This window comes from Heloderma suspectum, chromosome 5, assembly GCF_057233095.1.
Source record: "Heloderma suspectum isolate Gila_16-S chromosome 5, 16-S_ref, whole genome shotgun sequence".
Classification (NCBI taxonomy): Eukaryota; Metazoa; Chordata; class Lepidosauria; order Squamata; family Helodermatidae; genus Heloderma; species Heloderma suspectum.
The window spans coordinates 206255746-206277107 of NC_139462.1; the positions used below are offsets into that span (position 1 = coordinate 206255746).

General features: G+C 42.1%; 1 protein-coding gene across 2 annotated transcripts in view; it reads left to right on the plus strand.

Annotated features, from left to right (window-relative positions):
• Positions 1-21362, plus strand: part of SVIL (supervillin) — a 209655-nt gene that overhangs the window by 131222 nt on the left and 57071 nt on the right. For both annotated transcript variants that reach the window (XM_084859163.1, XM_084859164.1), the window contains 6 exons: positions 233-403; positions 1323-1357; positions 5775-5836; positions 6615-6754; positions 10227-10479; positions 18376-18949. In XM_084859163.1, the coding sequence (XP_084715289.1) occupies positions 233-403; positions 1323-1357; positions 5775-5836; positions 6615-6754; positions 10227-10479; positions 18376-18949 (1235 nt within the window). The remainder of the gene's footprint in view (positions 1-232; positions 404-1322; positions 1358-5774; positions 5837-6614; positions 6755-10226; positions 10480-18375; positions 18950-21362) is intronic.

Below are 21362 nucleotides of genomic sequence, written 5' to 3' on the forward strand. Positions count from 1 at the left end.
TTCATTTGTGCTTCTGCTTGCTTAGTGCAAGTTCTGATGTTGGGTGGCTGGAATGGAATGACTTTGTTTCTTTTCTGTGCATGGTTTTCTAGGAGCATGCAGAGTGATCTATAATGGAATTATTTGATGGGATGCTTATATTTGTCCTTCATCTCTTTCTCTCTCTCTCTTTCCCTTCCCTCCCCCATCCTAATTCTTTGTTTCCTCTCGGACTTTCTGTCATGGTAAAAAGTGAACCTCATTTTGAGATGCCAACATCAGGTACTGATTTGTCTGGCAGTGCTGAACACGACAGAGGGTCACGCAGGCCGCGACGCTATTTTTCTCCTGGGGAAAATAGAAAGACTTCTGAGAGATTTAGGACTCAACCTATAACTTCAGCAGAGCGAAAAGAAACAGATAGGTAGGCATTTGTGTAGCTGAGCACACTGGAGCAGCATTATCCAGACTGATACTTTGCAGTAATGAAAGCCATCTAGTCTAGGTTTTCCAAGGTCTCAATTTTTTCAGTGCAACTTAAATATTATTCAGTTAAGGCAGGGGTGGAGAAACTCAGGCCTGGGGGCTGATCCCAATCAGGCCCTTTAGGGTTCCCCAAATGGCCACACTCCTTTCCCCTGGCCCTACCACGTTCCCCCGACCACTGATCCTTTGCTGGTTTCCCAGCTTTTGTGCAGTTTTTACCAGATGCTAAATGGTCGAAATCCCTCTCCTTAGTTACTGGAAACAAGAGCTGTATACTAAAATATGCTGATATGATTGGCCCCACCCCTTTTGCCTTTGCCCTGCCCACCAATGGAATGTGGCCCCCGACAGCTTCTTTGAAATGGAATTTGGCCCTCGGGCTGGAAGAGTTTCAACCCCCCTGAGTGAAGGTAATAATGCAGTTTGAGATGGCTGCTTCTAATTTTTTAAGAAGTTCAGTGTTTACTCGAAAGTGAAAGTAGTAGTTTACCACTGTAATCGACTTAAATGTATCTATATGCAGAAAATAGAGTTTTTTATTTATATGTTTTAAGGTAAGGGTAGACCTAAGCCCTAAGCCGAACATTAGTGCTGTATATAACAAATGGCAGAATATTTTAGGTTTTGACCTTCTGTGAGTTATCTGAGATCATTCTCCTTTATGCAACTTACACTTGGCTGGCATTGCTTTCCTTCCTGCTTTAATGGTAACTGTAAGTGAAACGTTATTGTAACTTGAAAAACTTCCTCAGTTGTGACCTATTTGCTATCCCTCTTGACCATGATTAGGTGTAGGGATTTGTGACTTAGTTCTTCTTTCTAATTGATTTATGCTTTCCTTTGTAAAATCTCCATAGGTCTGCATTCAGCCCAGACATGCCAGCTCCTGATGGTAAGAGAATTTTTCTATCCATACTTTCTGGGCGTTATTTCAGATTTCATGTCTTCAAGCCTTTGGTAGCAACTGGTGACACCTTGGCCAGATCTGGTCCTCTGGATGATCTATCTGGCCTCCAGGTATCAACCCCAGAGTTGAAACAGGCAGCGTGGATGAGCAACATCTGTGCCAGTGGATGTAGGCAGCAGCAGGCCTTTTTGTCATGGGGCTTTGTTCTGCCACCTTCCACTTGCTTGTCAAAGTGGTCCTGAATGAGGATTTATATACAGGTGCCTTAAATTTTTTTAAAAATTCATTTTTCATACATTTCATTTTTTCACATATTGTATTTGTATACCACCCAAGAGCCAACACTCAGCCTTCCATCCTTCCGAGGTTGGTAAAATGAGTACCCAGGTTGCTGGGGGAAAGGTAGTCACGACTGGGGAAGGCAATGGCAAACCACCCTGCTATAGTCTGCCATGAAAACGCCAGTGCAAGCGGCGTCCCTCTAGGGGTCAGTAATGACCCGGTGCTTGCACAGGAGGAACCTTTCCTTTTTCCTAATTTTTTTTTAAAAATTCATTTTTCATACATTTCATTTTTTCATTTATTGTATTTGTATACCACCCAAGAGCCAACACTCTGGGTGGTTTACAAAAATTAAAGCCCTAAAAATACAATATAATATAATATAATACGATTTGGCACAGTCAGCAATAAAAAATCCCAGGACTCATTAAAAATCTTATCATATGCTGCCAAATGCCTGGGAGTAGAAAAAAGTCTTAACTTGGCAACAGGAAGATGACAATGTTGGCACCAGGCAGAACTCACTGGGGAGAGCATTCTATACACATGCAGATTATAGCTTATAATCAGTTCTATGTTTCATGAATAGACAACATAAAATCAAATCTAAATATTGCACTAAGAAAAAAAATAAATAGGCTTTGTCATATTCCTTTACATTCATACATATTCATATCATATTTCTCTAATTCATTGTTAGGATATCTATGGCTGCAAACATATATGGACCGCAGTATTGGATAAATGTTGACCGATTTCTCTGAAAAAAAATCTCTGTTGAGTCATTTCTCCCTTCCCATAAATGGTTTTAGCTTGTAATTTTGTTCATAGCATTCTTCCTCCACATTCCAATAGTTGGGGCTGTTTTCCATTCCTTCACTAATAATTGGAGTACTAATAATAACATATACAACTACCATTACTTGCTCTCCTAACTTGATTCACCAAATACCCCCAAAGTGCTGTCAATGGGTATAGTTGATTTTGTATCCTACCACATATTTTATAGCTTGAAAAATATCCTGCCAATATTGTTTAACAGAGTTACATTGCAGCGTTTGCAATATGAGGTGCAATGCGAATAAAATAAAAGTGCCTCTTCACCTACCACATCTACAGCAAGTATTAGATACATCAGGAAACATTTTTCGCAATTTTAACTGGAGTATAATACCTCATACAGCATCTTGTAAAAATTATCTCTTCAGGGTACATCTAATACAGCTCTTACTGGTTTAATATGCATACGCTGACATTCTGTATCAGAAATATGAGCATAGGGGGCACGGGGCAGTATACAACACTGCCCCTGTGCAAATGGAACACAGTGCTAGCACAACAGGAAATAGCAGTTCAAAAAATGGCTTATCTGTCCCAGATTTTCATTACTGATTTTCTAATTTCATGTGACTTCCTTTGCACTCTCGTTTGGTATTCCACATCCACTTAGAGAGTGGCACTTCAATCCTAAATTTTCCCAGGGTGCAAAGCCTTTGTATTCCTGAAACCATTTTGCCAATGCCACTAATATTGATGCATGGTGATACAGACTAATATTTGAATCTGATAAACCACCCTGTGAGATCTGGTGCTGTATGACCTGTGCTGTTATTCTAGGCATCCTGTAATTCCAGATATATGTATTGATATCTGATTGAACTATATTCAAAATTTGCTGTGGTATCTTAACTGGGAGTATTAAAAACAAAACAAAAATGTTGGGGAGTACTTTAATTTTTGTAACCACTACGCACCTTAGCCACAATAATGGCAATTCACCCCATTTGATCATATCTTGCTTAATCTTTTCATTATCTGTGACGAGTTCTGCGATATTATTAGACAAATTAATGCCTAAATACTGGACCACCCTTTGCCTTCATCTTAATCCTGTTGGCGCAAGGGTGGGCAAGCTTTGGCTCTCCAGATGTTTTGGCCTTCAGTTCCCACCAGTCCTAGCCAGCATAGTCAATGGTGAGGAATGATGGGAGTTGTAGCTCTCAGATGTTTTGGTGTACACCTTTGGTGTCAGTATCAGTCTTCTGTTGATTTTTTATGTTTTTACCCAATATTTCAGATTTCCCTAAATGTATCTTATATCCAAACACTCTGCTAAAGACTGCAACTCTATCCATAAGAACTGTAACTGATGATACTGGATCCTGGGGAGTGAAAACAATGTCATCTGCATATAACATGATCTTTGCCTCATATTAATTAATTTTAATTCCTTCAGTATTTTCGTAATCACTGACCTGTTGTGCCATCATTTCTGTACTGGTGTTAAATAAAAAGGGAGAAAAGGGTCAGCTTTGCCTCATCCATCGTTGTAACTTAATTATTGGAGACATAGCCATTTATCAATATCCTTTTAGTAGGTGCCATATAAAAGGTTTATATTCACTTGCAAAGGCTTAGCCAAGCAGGTACTGGGCATTAGTTATTAGTTCATTCCATTTCATTTTATTTCATAGATAGATCATTTCCAGGCAGAGAGCCCCCTCAAGGCAGTGGAGGCATAACTCTCCTACTTAGCCCTAAACACATGCTCTTAAGAAACAATGCTGATGTCGTAGATGCAGCTTGGTCACCTTTTTCTCCACCCAACCCCACCAGCTGCTGTTTTGATTTATTTTTTTATAGCTGGGGAATTGTGTGAGATGGGCTAACGGTGTGTTTACTTTACACAGCTATGTTGGCTATCTACCCTTCGTTCCTGTAATATAAGAACTGACCAGTCTGTCAGTTTAGGACCTTCTGGAATTAATACCATAAGGCATTCAAAATGAACATATACCGATTGCTGGTCTTTTAAAATCTCTGCCAGGTGGTAACATCCAATAATAAACTAGGTGAAGCTTCATGGAACAAAAAAAACAGCTGGGAATTACTTGAGTTTAAGTGTTGAGACTCGTTAATGTTTTTCTTTTTTTAATTATTTATAAAATCTATACCCCGCCCCTCATCACATCTGATCTCTGGGCAGGGATCCCAGAGATCCCTGCCCAGAACAACAATAAAAAAAGCAGCATATACAATTAAAAAATAGACAAGTACAGTTATTACTGTCAATTAACCATTACCCAAAGGTGGATGAAAAAGAAAAGCCTTACATTGGCACTGAAAGGTATATAATGTATGTACCCACCAGAGCTCAGAGGGGAGATAATTTCAAAACTGGGGTGCTACTGCCAAGAAGACCCTCCAATGAGTTGTATAGTTTTTTAAACCCATGATGGCATCCTCAGAAGAGCCTCCCCAGCTGACATAAAAGACCAGGCAGGATTATATATGGATAGGTATACCTTCATGTATCCGGGTCCCAAGCCATTTAGGGCTTTGTGCATTAGTGCTATCACCTTGAATTGACTGATAGATAGCCACTGCAGATCTTAAAGTATTAGTGTAATATTGCCCCTTACAGACACACCTGTGAACACTGTGGTTGCTGTATTCCGCTCTAGCTGCAGTCTCCAGGATATCTTCAAGGGCAATCCCATTCATATACACACAGCTTTACAGTGGACAGAAGGACATTTTACAAAAATTGAGAGGATAGGTCCCTGACCTGAGGGGCTTACAATCTAGACGTCGATACAGGCAAGGAAACAGGGGAAAGGGGGAAATGGCTCCACAGATAAAAAGGGGAAGAATGTGCAATTATTTCAGTTATATCAACATAGAGAAAACATGTTTACTAGATCATGAAGCTATAGTAAGCCAGTGGTCTCCAGACCTTCTGGAAGCAAGTGTGTTGTTTATCTACCTTCAGTATAAATTGCAGGCAAAACCCAGAAAATAACTTCTTTGTTTTAATAATTGGGATTGGAACTCCCATTTTCAAATTGGTGTTTACCTTATAACTACCAGGAAGTAGATCCTGCCAGGAAAGGGGGGAATTCCTTGGCTCTTTGAAAATGGTTTTATATAACATACTGCAGCTAAGATTTCCATTAAAAAGTCATGTTTCCGCCCTGCCCATAGCTGTACAGACCTCCATTTGCTGATGTACATCCTTGCCAATCATTCCCTGGTTCACTCATGTGACAAAAAATTAGCTTTGAGAATCTCTCAGAAGTATCTGGGGATCCTACAATGTTCTGTTCTTTGTTTCCTTTAGATGAGGAGAAATTGGATGAGCGAGCCAAGTTGAGCGTTGCTGCAAAGAGGTTGCTGTTTAGGGTAAGTGTCCTACTTGTCTCGATAGAGATGGGGGTTATCTCACTGTTTCAGCTTAAGGTGCAGGTCCACAAATCTATAGGGAGTATGTGTGTGTGCTCGTGCAAAATACCGTCATACACGTGCCAGAAACTTCCCTGTATGTCTCATTAGTTTCCTGCTTCACAATTTTTTTAAAAAAATTGTGGCTATTTAGGGCAAGGATGGGCAACCAGCGGGGGCCCCCTGGCCTTTTTTTTTTTTTTACAACCACCCCTTCCCCCACTGCTGCCGCCGATTTGTCATCATTGCAGTGGCAGCAAAAAACCCCAGGAGTGTGCTATAGAACATGGTACGCAGGGAACAAAAGGAAAATCAAACTCCTGGAAGTTTCTCGGGCTGCGGTGGGCAGGGTTGCAGAGTTCCAGGGGAGAATTAGCCCCTGGATGTTGCCTACCCTGACTTAGAGGCTTTGAAAAGAAAATGTTCAGTCTGTTTCTGGATCATGGCCTTCTTTAGTAAATCTAATGGTGCCTTTTTGCACACTGCCTGAAGCTGATGCGACTAAATAAAATATGATAAAGCATGGGAACTCATACATGGTTCTGCAAAGGCAAAGGATGTCTAGCTGTCTCATGGTTTTATTTCTAAGTGTTCAAGCTGACACAGTGCCTCTTTTCACCTCTGAATTGAATACCCACCCAAGATAGTCAGCAGTAAGGGATGCTCAGCTATAGGTAATCCTGCTTTCCAGTAATCCTCCTTTCCTTTAGGCTGTTAATTTGTGTGCCTTTGCTTCTAGGAAATGGAAAAGTCATTTGACGAGAAGAATATTCCAAAACCACGTTCAAGAAATTCTGCAGTGGAGAGAAGGTTGAGGCGAATGCAGGATAGATCTCGCACACAACCTGTTACAACCGAAGAAGTGGTCATTGCAGCTACGTAAGTCCTGGAAGTGTGCTAGCTCTGTCTGCTGTTCTCTTGGCTTTTTAAATGGAGGTTTATATTTCCATTCATGAAGTCCTCATGGCTTGGGAGTTTAAAAAAAAAAAAAAAGGCATGCTAAGGGATACGTTCCTTGACAAATATATGGTGAGGTGGAGGTAACAGCTATATAGTTACTTTTATAGGAAGGGGTAACTGCATGAACTGTAATCTGGAAAAAAATACTTAGGAAGCAATAGTTGGAGGATGGTAAGGGAGCAGTTAGTTGCTGTTTGGCTTATAAGCCATTTAAGGGTACAATCCTATGCATATTTAGACAGAAAAAGGCATGCTGGGAGTTGTAGGGCTTTTTCTGTCTAAACATGCATAGGGTTGCATCCTAAAACAGATTTCTTGCCTTGAGGAGCCCTGTGCAATTTACTTAATGGCATCTGCTAAAATTGTAGAAGCCTTGCAGACTTGTATATCCTCACAACAGGGAATTCATATCCTGTATTTTTGTACATCTTGTAATGTTCCTGAAAACAACCAGTATTGCTTTCTGCTTCTACAGCCAAGATTTTAAAAGTAACATGAGTATGAAAATTGACTTAAACTTGATGGGAAACCAACAGCTTTGAACACCTTTGTTTAAAGATATTATGGGCTTGGCAATGCAATTTTATAAAATTCGTCAAATATCTTTAACTGGGGGAAATTACTGTTTGTCTTCTTTATGTAGTTAACGCTGTATGCTTTTCTTAATGCTGTTCTCTTCTCTCTCTTTGTGAATTTTTCCTTCCCCTGACTATTTTTTTAAAGTGAACCTACCCCTGCCTCATGTACTGTGAATACCCACACTGTAGTGGCAAGAATACCTAATCCCACTGTAGTTAAGAGCACTGTACATCCTACCAGGTACTGGGGGACGCAACTTGCATGTTACAGGGAGCACAAGGGTCATTGCTAGCAAATGCATCTATAAATGCAAGTGTCTTAAGTGTACCAAGCAATTTGATGGAACTTTTGGGAATGTTTTCCTTTTCTGTCACCTTTGCTTGTTGGGCATTTGATTCAGGAGCTATCCATTTAAGCACAATGGCTTCTTTTAGAGGGTGCAATTCTCAAATACCAAAGAGGGGGGAAATGTATGATAAAAACCTGAGTAAAGCCATTTGTAGTGTCACAAATGAAAATGAGAAAGCTTGGAGTGTTATGAAATCACAACCTGTGCCTTCCTCTGTTTCTTTCCAACTTCTAACGGCTTGCAGAATTAATGGAAGGATAAGAAATTGCACCACCTATAGGTGTAATCAAATATTCCTCTGCTTGCTTCAGTTGCATTTAGTGTATCTGATATGTATAACTGGAACTCAAGAGATTCAAAAGACAGTATCTGGAAATAAGACTGGCAAAAAACTAACGGAGACTTATGACTTCTTAAGGCTAGCAACTTTATTGTGGCATCTGCTTTTGTTGACTATATCCAACTTTGTTTTAAGTTACCAAAGGACACTTAGATGTTGCTGGGTGGATTTTAAGGCGGGGGGGTTCTATAGCAGACCAGCATGGCTTATCCTTCTGGATCTGTAAAATATGAGCAGTTAAATACCACTACCCTCAGACCTTCAGGCTACCATCACTTTTATTGGGATATCCACATATCTTTCTGAAAGGTGGATTGTGATCAAAGGGTCTTCCTTCTTTCTGTTCCTTTAGTCTGCTTCCTAAACCCTCTGTATATTTTCTGGGCTCTTTCCCCTCTTGGGAACCAATAAGGGGCTGTGCCCTTGTAGCTCAAGGGCAAAGAGGTGACAGAATTGGTGAAGCCAAGCAAGAGGGTGCAAAGTTTGAAGATCAGAGTGAAATTTTGTGACATGTAGTTCTAATCCTCCCTATCACCCCTCTAAAGCTCTTTATAGCATCCTTTGTGTTGTGCACTGGGATCAGACAAACTGAATATCTTGTTGAGGACTCCCAACTTTTGTTTTTAGCCCCTTAGGCTAAAGGATGGGAACATAGAAAGGCAGCTTTCACCTGATTCAGACCATTTGTCAATCTAGCTCAGTAAGTCTGTACTGACTGGCAGTGGCTCTCTAGGTTTTCATATAGAGGCCTTTCCCAGTTCTACTTAGTGGTGCCAGGGATTGAACCTCCGATGTTTTACCACAGAGCCAAAGTGTGGGGAGCCCTGCTGTAGACATACAGGAAGCCCAAAACCAGCACAGTGAATGTAGAGCAGCTTTCCCCAACTTGGTGCTTTCCAGATGCTTTGGACTATAATTCCCAGCATTCCTGACCATTGGCCATGCTGGCTGGGACTGCTGGGAGATGAAATCCAAAACATCTAGAAGGCACGAGGTTTGGGATGTCTGCTGTAGAAGATGGAGAGAGAGGGAGAAGAGAGAAACCACAGTGTTATCGTGTTGTTGTCATTATTGCCTGCTTTGCCTGCTGGGTCTAAGATGCAGCAAGGAAACTGATGCATGCAGAGCTTTGTGCAGCTCTTATGGAATCACTGCCTCCACCACTCCTGCACCCTCCTGTATGAACTGGTGTTGCTATACTAAGATGAATATTTCCTTTTTTCCCTTTTGTGGATGGTACAAGCTAGGCAATAGCAATGCAAGAGGCAACTGTGCTGCTGCTATCTGTGTTCTTTCCTCTCCCTAAATTAGGGAAGATCCTATGGGCAGTGTGGGAAAAATCTGATAGGACAGAGAATGTCCCCAAGCCTAGGAACCTATACTGAAAGAGTGTGTGCAGGACTTTGGACATTCCTCTTCCATGTGGGCTCCATGACTCCTTTGGTTCACTGTGCAAGCTCATGTGAAATCTGTGCGAACTGTGCACTGGCCTTCATGTGACCCTGGGGGATCAGAACAAAAACCCCAAATAAAATGTTGTGCAGACGTGCATTTAGCATAGGGGTGGACAACTTGTAGCCCTCCAGATGTTTTGGCCTACAACTCCCATCAGCCCTAGCCAGTACAGCCAATGGTGAGGGATGGTAGGAGTTGTAGGCCATAACATCTAGATGAACTCAAGTTGCCCACCCCTGGTTTAGGGGCTAGATCACAATGAAGAGTTCAGAACAGATTGGCCCCCACAGTGTAGAATATGCCCTTAGTCCTGTGCTTATATGCCACTGCATTCCCCTTCATGGTGGAGTTATGTCATGCCTAAGACTTGGCAACTTGGGTGCCTATGTGACTCTTCCAGGGCAACATATGTTCATCTGCAAACACTGCCATTGGGGGAGCATTTATAAAGAAGGTCTGACTGCTGTTTTATGCTGGTAGCTCTTCTGGCAAAATAGATAACATTGATCCACTGCACAAAAGCCAAACTGCCAACACCTCTTTTTTGTTAGCTTTTGTTATGCTCTGTCTGAAGCTTTCCTTATTTTTTTCACTGTCTCTCTAAACCTATGATGAAAGTACTAGCTGCTTGGCAACACTAAGTATTAATTCCCAGTTCCACTTTTAAGGTTGCAGGCATCTGCACACCAAAAGACTTCAGCTAGAGAAGAAATAAAAGAAGCCAAAGATGCTGTCGAACAAGATCAGTCTGGGGAACCAGACTCCTCCACCCTGAGCTTGGCAGAAAAGATGGCCTTATTTAACAAACTATCCCAACCGGTAACGAAGACAGTCTCTACAAGGAGCAGAGGAGACATTAGACAAAGGAGATCGAAAGCCCGTTATCAGACTCAACCTGTCACGCTTGGAGAAGTGGAGCAAGTATGTGTGCAGAATGTTTTCTTCTAGCAGCCCAGTCCTATGAATGTTTACTCAACAGACATTGGTCACAGTGGCCTGGTTTGTACATAATGCTAACCCATGGTTTGTTGCCCCATGCAGGGTTTGTCTGGCAGACAATCAAACAAACATGGGAAACAAACAACCCAGGGATTGAGAAAACAAACCATGATTTGTTTTCTCAGTCCCTGGGCTGTTTGTTTCCCTGCTCCGTCTCTGTATCCTAAATGCGGCGCTGTAGTACTGGCATGTAGGGTGGCTGGGTTGGGTTTGGTTTTTTACTGATCTTGCTCTTCTGTAGCCTGGTGAAACAACCCACAGTTCTGGGTTTGCACATAACAACCTATGGTTTAAACAACCCAGAGTTTGCAACCTATCAACAAACCATGGATTCTTTTTCTGGGTTGTTTATGGTTAACAAACCATGGTTTGCTAGCATGGCTGGGTTCACACGTCACAATAGCCCCAAATTCAACAAGCCATGGGTTAAATAAACTTTGGGTTAGTGTTATGTGCAAACTAGATCACTAAGTTCAATGGGTCTCAACCCTCAGGTAAGCTTGCATAGGAGTGTGGTCCAAGTTGTCATCAAATGAAAGCACTTAGCTCCTTGATATTAATATAGCAGTGTAACTAGTGTCACAGTATGGACGGTACATGCTTGTCAAGAAGCACATGCCTAGAACCCACAAGACACCTACTTCCAATACCAGAATTTTGTTCTCAGTATAAAATCTCTTGATAATCTAGAAGGGAAATGCTTGTTATATCCTTTTTAGGAGGAGTTTGGATTTGTTTGTTTTGCTGAGAGTGGGTAAAACCTGAAATCTTGTCATTAATATTTAAGATGCACATAGAATCCTCTGAACCTCTGATACTTGAATTTCAGTTCCGGGCTTTTATCAGTTGCACTGGGTATAGGTTTTAGGTTCTTTGGGTAATCATTTAAAAACACTATTTTCAGCAATTTTGGTATTAACACAAGACCAGTAGAGAAATAGTCATCTTCCTGCCACCAAGTTTGAAAAATACCATCTTTACTGTCCTCTTATATTCTGCAACACATCATACTTACTGTTGACACTATACAGACTAATTAAATAGCAACAACAATAATATACTGAGGGAAGCATCCCAAGATCAGCTTCCTGAAACATTTGTTTGTTTGTTTGTTTGTTTATTGCATGTATGTCCCACCTTTCCTCCAAGGAGCCCAAGGCAGCATACATGACCCTCCTCCTCCTCCATATTATATTCTTACAACAACCCTGTGTGGTAGATTAGGCTGAGAGTCAGTGACTGGCCCAAAGTTTATCCAGTGAGCTTCATGGCCGAGTGGGAATTAGAACCCGGGTCCCCTGAGTAGGGATGTACGAAAGTCACTTACCTTTTCGCAGCTTGGCTTTGCGGTGGGGGGGAGGCGCTTCGCTTTTCCCCCCGAAGTTCAGGCGAAGGGGGGGAGGCTTCCTGTCTCGCCTGGCCGAAATTCAGGCCAGGGGGGAGGCTTCCCGCCTTGCCCGGCCGAAATTCAGGCCGGGGAGAAGCGCCCCGTCTCCCCGGCCGCGAAACAAAAAGTAAAAAAAAAAGACCCCGTGATAGGCTACGTAACGATTTACGTAGCCTATCATGGCTAGATTTCCAAAGTCAGCCATGATAGGCTACGTAAATCGTCACGTAGCCTATCACGGGTGACTTTGAAAAAAAAAAAAAAGCGCGTACGCAAATGGCAGCGGCCCATGGGCGCCGCCATTTGCGTTCCTTATTTTGGCACATCTAGTCTATGTAAAGATTTATGTAGACTACGGCGAAAATAAGGGCAACGCAAATAGCTTTTTTTTCTTCAAAGTCACCTGTGATAGGCTACGTGACGATTTACGTAGCCTATCACGGCTGTCTTTGGAAATCTAGCCATGATAGGCTACGTAAATCGTTACGTAGCCTATCACGGGTGTGTGTGTTGTTTTTTTTACTTTAGTTTTTTTTTGTTTGCAATGGCGGCGGCGGCGGCTGGTTGGGAGACTGGCCGCCGCCCCCACCCGCGACGAACCACCGCCGAACCGCCGCCGGGACCCGCCGCCGGGAGGGACATTCGCCAAAGGTAAGTCCCGTCCCGGGGGGGGCGGCGGGGCAGAGAATTTCACCACCGATTTCGGAGGGCCGAATGCGTTGGCGCTCGGCCCCCCGAAGATTCGGGGAGAAATTCTCCGCCATCCCTACCCCTAAGTCCCAGTCCAACACTCTAACCACAACGTTTTTCTGGCTCTCTTACGATAGCACTGAAACTAGGGGAAAGAGATATCAGCTAGCAATAGGTTTAACACTATTTGTCGTGAGCAAACCTTCAGAAAGGAGACATTCCAAATGCTCATACAGGTGAAAGGCTACTCTGAGGTGAGCTCCAGATTTTCAGGGTTACATTTCTTAAAGATAAAAGTTAATATTTGTTTCACTTGCTGATTTTTTTCTAATTTGAAGTTTGCATCACGTTAATAAGATGTTTTTTTAAGCTGTGCAACTCTTAATACTACAAAATAAAAACTCCAGAAAATTATTTAGTCTTTCTACATAAATACTTTCTACTTAAACAGTTCTGGCTTTTGTGCACCAGGAATTGTATGTCCAGGACAGATAATGATAAAAACCATATTAAAACAATTGAAGCACCATCAAAGAACATCCAACAATAGCAAAATCCTTTAGGGCTGCCTTCTGCAACTTGGTGCCCTCCACATGTTTTGGACTACAACTCCCATCATTCCTGACCATTGCCCATGCTGGCTGGGGCAGGAGGGGTTTGGAGTCCAAAACACCTGAATGGTATCAGGTTGGAGAAGGCTGCCTTAGGGAGAGACCAGACTAAAAGCAGTATCTTAAGCAAAGGTTCATTGGAAAAGCAGCTTTTTACTTCCCTATGGAAAGGAAGGACAGAGCTTCCCACAGGATGGTGTTCCAGAGCTCTGGTGCCAGCACTGGGAAGGCCCTGTCCCATGTGCTCAACTCTCCTCCCCTGTTATGGGGGCAGGATATAGTGCAGGACCTCCCCAACAATTGCAGCATGTGGGTAGGTTCACATGGCAGTCTTTTTTCTATCTCTAAATGGCTCCCAAACAATTTAGGGATTAAAAGGATAAAATCAGCACTTCAATCAAGCCTTGAAATGTATTGTGAGCCAGTGAAGATGGCACAATATTGGTGTTACATTTGTTGTTGTTCAGTCGTTCAGTCGTGTCCGACTCTTCGTGACCCCATGGACCATAGCATACCAGGCCTTCCTGTCCTGCGCTCTCTCCCGGAGCGTGCTCAAGTCCGTATTCATTGCATCGGTGATGCTATCTAGCCATCTCATCCTCTGCCGTCCCCTTCTCCTTTTGCCTTCAGTCTTTCCCAGCATCAGGGTCTTTTCCAGAGAGTTTTCTCTTTGCGTTAGGTGGCCAAAATACTGGAGCTTCAGCTTCAGTATCTGTCCTTCCAATGAGCACTCAGGGTTGATTTCCTTTAGGATGGACTGATTTGACCTCCTTGCAGTCCAGGGGACTCGTAAGAGTCTTCTCCAGCACTGCAGTTCGAAAGCATCAATTCTTCGGCGCTCAGCCTTCCTTATAGTCCAGCTCTCACAGCCATACATTACTACTGGGAAAACCATAGCTTTGATTAGACAGACCTTTGTCGGCAAGGTGATGTCTCTGCTTCTTACTATGCTGCCTAGGTGTGCCATAGCTTTCCTCCCAAGGAGCAAGCGTCTTTTAATTTCATGGCTACAGTCACCGTCTGCGGTGATCTTGGAGCCCAAGAAAGTAAAATCTGTCACTGCCTCCATTTCTTCCCCTTCTATATGCCAGGAAGCGATGGGGCCAGATGCCATGATCTTCGTTTTTTTAATGTTGAGTTTCAAACCAGCTTTTGCACTCTCCTCTTTCACCCTCAACAAGAGGCTCTTGAGATCCTCTTCACTTTCTGCCATTAGGGTGGTATCATCTGCATATCGGAGGTTGTTGATAATTCTCCCAGCAATCTTAATTCCGACCTCTGATTCATCCAACCCGGCATTTCTCATGATGTACTCTGCATATAAGTTAAATAAGCAGGGTGACAATATGCAGTCTTGTCGTACTCCTTTCCCAATTTTGAACCACTCGGTTGTTCCATGTCTGGTTCTTACTGTTGCTTCTTGACCCTCGTACAGGTTTCTCAGGAGACAGGTAAGGTGGTCTGGTACTCCCATCACTTTCAGAATTTGCCACAGTTTGTTGTGATCCACACAATCAAAGGCTTTAGCATAGTCAATGAAGCAGAAATAGACGTTTTTCTGGAATTCTCTTGCTTTCTCCATGATGCAGCGAATGTTGGCGATTTGATCTCTAGTTCCTCTGCCTCTTCGAAACCCAGCTTGTACTTCCGGTAGTTCTCGGTTCGCATACTGCTGAAGCCTAGGTTATAGGATTTTGAGCATCACCTTGCTGGCATGTGAAATGAGCGCAATTGTGCGGTAGTTTGAACACTCTTTGGCGTTGCCCTTCTTTGGAATTGGAATGTAAACTGACCTTTTCCAGTCTTGCGGCCATTGTTGAGTGTTCCAAATGTGTTGGCATATTGAATGCAGCACTTTAACAGCATCATCTTTTAGGATTTTAAATAGCTCAGCTGGAATACTGTCATCTCTGCTAGCTTTGTTGTTACTAATGCTTCCTAAGGCCCACTTGACTTCAGTCTCAAGGATGTCCGGCTCAAGTTCAGTGACCACACTATCATGGCTATCAGGGACATTAAGATATTTCCTGTATAGTTCTTCTGTGTATCCTTTCCACCTCTTCTTAATCTCATCTGCTTCTGTGAGGTCCCTGCCTTCTTTGTCCTTTATCATGCCCGTCTTTGCACAAAACGTTCCCTTGAGATCTCCAATTTTCTTGAAGAGATCTCTAGTCTTTCCCATTCTATTGTTTTCCTCAATTTCTTTGCATTGTTCATTTAAGAAGGCCTTCTTGTCTCTCCTTGCTATTCTCTAGAACTCTGCATTCAGTTGGATATATCTTCCCCTTTCTCCCTTGCTTTTCGCTTCCATTCTTTCCTCAGCTCCTTGTAAAGCCTCATCAGATAGCCACTTGGCTTTCTTGCATTTCTTTTTCTTTGGGTTGGATTGAGTTGCTGTCTCCTGAACAATGTTATGGACCTCTGTCCATAGTCCCTCAGGCACTCTGTCTATCAGGTCTAATCCCTGAAATCTATTCCTCACCTCCACTGTATATTCATCAGGGATATGATTGAGGTCATACCTGAATGGTTTAGTGGTTTTCCCTACGTTCTTCAATTTAAGCCGAAATTTTGCAAGAAGCAGCTCATGATCTGAGCCACAGTCAGCTCCAGGTCTTGTTTTTACTGACTGTATGGAGCTTCTCCATCTTTGGCTGCAAAGGACATAATCAATCTGATTTCGATATTGACCATCTGGTGATGTCCATGTGTAGAGTCGCCTCTTGTGCTGTTGGAAAAGAGTATTTGCTATGATCAGTGTGTTCTCTTGGCAAAACTCTATTAGCTTTTGTCCTGCTTCATTTTGTACACCAAGGCCATGCCTGCCTGTTATCCCGGTGATTTGTTGACTTCCTACTTTAGCATTCCAATTCCCTATGATGAAGAGGACATCTTTTTTTGGTGTTAGTTCTAGAAGGTGTTGTAGATCTTCATAGAACCGATCAACCTCAGCTTCTTCGGCATCAGTGGTTGGGGCATAGACTTGAATTACTGTGATGTTGAATGGTTTGCCTTGGATTCGTACTGAGATCATTCTATCATTTTTGAGATTGTACTCCAGTACTGCTTTTCCCACCCTTTTGTTGACTATGAGTGCGACTCCATTTCTTCTAAGGGATTCTTGCCCACAATAGTAGATATGATGGTCACCTGAATTAATATATTCTCCTGTCAGTAGCCTTGCTGCTTTATGCAAGCAACTGCTTTATTCACGCAACCCTGACTGAAGTTCCTCAACACTTAGAATCACAGAATAGTAGGGTGGAAGGGGCCTACGAGACCATCGAGTCCAACCCCCTGCTCAGTGCAGGAATCCAAGTCAGAGCATCCCCAACAGATGGCTGTCCAGCCTTGTCTTGAATGCCTCCAGTGTGGGAGAGCCCACCACCTCCCTGGGTAATTGGTTCCATTGTCCTATTGTGCTAATAGGAAGTTTTTCCTGATGTTCAGCCGGAATCTGGCTTCCTGTAACTGGAGCCCATTATTCCATGTCCTGCATTCTGGGATGATGGAAGACTTCTCAAAGGTCATCTCATGCAGAGCACATTACAGTCTCATCTGAGGGGGCATCAAGGTGTGTGACATTGCAGCAAGAGCTGCATTCTCCAGCAAAGGACATTGCTGGTGCTGCAGCCTAAGCTAGTCAAAAGCAGTCCTGGCCACAGCTGCCACACCTCTGTCCAGGAGCAACACTGAGCCTTGAATTCCTCAGGCTACATACCTGCTCTTTAATTATGAACTTGTTACTGGATATTGAACCACCTGTATTGGTTTAGACACCAGTGTACAAAGGGTTCTTTCCATATTACAGATTTAAGCAAAGACGCCCAGCTGCAGCTTGGAGCATTAGAAAGAGAGGAAAGCTTTGATGCTCATTGTTTGAGATGCTCATTTTATATTCAAGGGTTGCATATCAAGATACTTTCACCCACAAGTGTCCAGTATTATTTCACTGGTCTGCAGTGTTAAAGATGGTATGAGTGTGTTTTCATTTGATATCACAACATTTCTGTATTGGGTGTTGTTCTGTTGTGTCATGATGGCACAGTTGCGATTGGATGAATTCTTTACATCTCTGACGGCAACTGTAACATATTCTATTTTAACCAATTCACTCTCTCAGCATGGGGGTGGAAATTTAAGCTTCGTGAATAGTATCTCAAGTTTAAAATAGCTTTCCTCCAACATGGTGTGCTCCAGATGTTTTGAAGTACAACTCCCATAACCCCTGACTATTGGCTATGCTGGCTGGAGCTGATGGGAGTTATAGTCCAAAACATCTGTAGCACACCATGTTGGGGAAGGCCGGCTTAAAACAAAACAGTAAATCACACCAGTAGGTCAATTGTATAATTGGACTGGAAAGGAAAGTTGCCCTGAGCACAGTATATAAGTACTAGGAATGCACTACAGATAATTTTTGCAAATTATATTAGCCAAAACATTTTATTATGTATTACATTTTTATCCCACCTTCCTCCAAGTTGCCTACATGGCTCTCACCCTCTGCATTTTATCTCACAACAACCCTGTAGGTTGGTTGCACCAAGAGAGTGTGTCTTTGTCAAGGTCACCCAGTAAGCTTCATGGCTGAATAGGGATTTGAATCTGGGTCTCCTTGATCCTAGTACAACCCTCTAACCCAGGGGTGAGGGACCTGTAGCCCTCCAGATGGTGTTGGACTCCAGCTCCCTTTAGCCCCAATCAGCATGGCCAGTGGTCAGTGATGTTGGGGGTTGTAGTCCACCAACTCCGGTCCGTCCGTCCCCCACTCTAACCACTAACACCACACTGGCTGTCATCACATTAGCCAATATTTTGTCTTATGTTAGGGAGGAAGAGTTGATTACGAAAATGTACTTATCTCTGGTGAAAGGATAAATCTTTGATCAGCAATGGTTTCCACAAACAACTTGAGAAAATATGGAATTATGAGGGAGAAGAGGCAGGAAGCACAGCTGCTCACTTCTATTTCTTTTTACTTGTCCTATAAAAGTTGAACCTTATTTGTGTATTTCACTACTATATCAATATCTATATCAATATTTGAAGGGATTTGCTAATTAAATTGATGGTTATTAAGGCTGTGCTTGTGAATCACCAGTTTTAAGTCCCTGTGTTGCTCCATAGGTACAGAGTGAGAGTGGGAAGATTGCTCCTTTGTCTCCCACTATTGTAACATCAGTATCAACCATGGTATCTACCTTGTCGCCAGTATATAGTAAGGATCTGCATGTGAAGGCAGCAGAAAATGAGACAGTCAGCGAGATCGGTAAATCTGACTTCAGATACCGCTCTTTATTGGAAAATGTAGAGAGTTCATTAAAAAACATCCTGAAAACGGAACGGTGGCAACCTTCAGTGGAAATGCGAGAGAGCAACCAACATTTGAGGGAGAATGAAGAGGCAGAGCCCAAGGGATTCGTAAAACGTGAAGAGAATGGCATAAAAAAGCACAGTTCCTTTGAGGAAGAGCCCCCACATCCTGTTTCTGACAAAACAGAGGACTACAACAAAGAGATAAAATACGCATTCCCTAGGAAAAGCAGCATGGAATTGTTTAGCCCACAGCCTCTTTGTGAGCCTGCTGAACAAAAGGAATTTGTCACTGACATCCTGCAGGATAAACGAGAAGTCAAAGGCCAGTCCTTTGAGGATATGATGGAGTTCGAGGGAATCGCAACAAGATTGACCCTACAGAGAGGTAAATGTCTCAGTTCCGTCTGTTCATCCAATTTAAAGAGGCTAAAGGCACAAATCCTATGCATGTTTAGACGGAAAAAGTCCCACAACTCCCAGCATTCCCCACCCAGCATGGGATTGTGCCTTTAGTCTCTTTATTTTATGACCTTCAGTCAATTAATTAAATGATTAAATCTGCATTAATGTATAAATGAATAAAACAGTTATGAAGGAGGAAAAAATGGTTTATAGATTGTGTCCTATCAAGCTCCACCTTAAGAGGCATTCCCTCCTGTGTGAAAGGAGAGGGAAGCAGAATGCCTCATCTATTGTTCTGTGTATGTGTAAGTACGTGTGTGTGTGTATCTCTATCTATCTGGGGTTTGCCTGTAAGTCCGTTGATTGATTAATTGACTGGTTAGTTCTTTCTGTTCCACTGTTCATCAAATTAGTTTGGGTAGGTTTCCCCCTGCCTTTAATTAAAAGTATAGTGGTAATCTCATTTTCAGGTCAATCCACAATAACTTTTCCAGAGTAAGCCATATTTAAATTTAAAGGGGGGGGGGCATCTTCTCTCAAGGTTTCGCAAAATGAATTCCATCACAGTTAGCTTTGTGAGGGGAAGGGTTGGGGGATTTAAGGAAAAACTTGTACCTTTATTCAGGAACCAACCTGAAATTTCCCTAATGTAAGATTTGCTCAAAAGCTTTGAAATTTTCTTCTTCAAAAAGCTGCTTGACAAAACTTCTTTACCCTATCCAAACTAGTGCTTCAGTACCATGTAAGGCAGGGATGTTGAATGTCTCTCACCCTAAGGGGCAAATTCAAGGTTTAAACACAAATTTCTTACTATAAGAGAAATCAAACAAGATCCAACATTTAATTGATACCTATGGCAGAATATGATAAATTGAATGGGTATGTGATCGTATAATAAACTTTGATTGACTGATATGATATTTATGCCTCAGTGCACATAGTAGGTGTAGGTTAAAATTATGTATAGACCACCTTTTGTCATAAAAAATAACATGACTGTTTACAAAATAAAACAGCTGCAATAAAACCACAATAAAACATGCAGTAAATATCCAAAATTCAATAGGCCAGTACTAAAAACCAGTGTCCGGGAATACTGTCATGAATAGATACAATTTTACTAACTGGTGGAACACCTGTACCACAGGTGCCCATCAGATATCTAAGGGAAGGTTGCTCCACAAAATGGGGAGACCACAAATTCGGCTAATTGCTGGCAGTGCAATGCAGCTAATGCTTCTTTTAAGCGTATGTTTCAGCAATGTCCAGTAAGTGCTTCTTTGGGGAAGGAGGTTATTATATGGATATATTTTGTACTGGAACAGTCTTTAATAGTCAGTGATGTACATGCTTTTTAAAATTATTTACCTGCTTCATGGAAATTAATGAATGGTCAGTGTCATTGGATTCTCTGTGCCCTTTTGACAGCTAAAACACTGATATTACAATATTTGAAGTATAAAAACTCACCTCCTATAATGCAATGGATTGGGGAACTTGCAATGCTTTCAAAATTTGAATGGGTGGCATATAGATGCCACCTTCAAATGGATACTTACTTGGATATCTGGCTGCTTTCGTTGACACCTATGCATAATTGCTAGGAAGTTGTATTTTCATATATATTCATTTCATATGTAGTCATTGCTATGGATATATAGCAAGTCACATATGTATACTAACCCCCCCCCAAAAAAAAACCTATAAAGAAAATATGGGGGACCACCATGGAGAAAGTATAACTATGTATAAACATGCAACGTACTTATCTCTTATTTTGGAACCCTTGGAACTCCTCCTTGTTCCCAGTGTATTTCAGTATATTCCAATTGGTTCCTAAGCTGGTTTGCATTCTGTCCTAAATTTTTGATGCCCTACATTCTTTGCCTGCCTACGCAAGGTCTACATGGCCACCATTGATTCATTTTCTGGCAACAAAATGAGACTTACAGAGCAAATTCTTTTACCAAGCTAGGCTGTAGTCCATCTTGAACAAAGTTGGAGGCATAAATCTAAGGCCAGCTTTCACTCATAAGATCTTTTAAACTTATGAAGGAAATAGGTACAATGAAATCCACTGTACTCTAATATGCTTTTCACAGTTCACTTTTTAGATTGTGCAGGAAAGATGGTCTCTATTAATTCATGTTCACCTGAGGCAACCTAGTAGGTAACTTTGCAACCTCCTTGTGGAGAAAACAGCTTTCCAGGCCTTCCCTAGAATAACTATGCATTTATTTAAGACATGCAAGCCAGTTAGTATAGGTCTGAGTGCTGGCAAGATCCAACCCCTATCATGAGGAGAGCAGAAGGAACAACTGGAAGGTAGCAGATAAACAGTCTGGAAACTGCAGCAGGAAAAGAAACAGTGTAAAAGCACAGAAGAAGTACCTGGT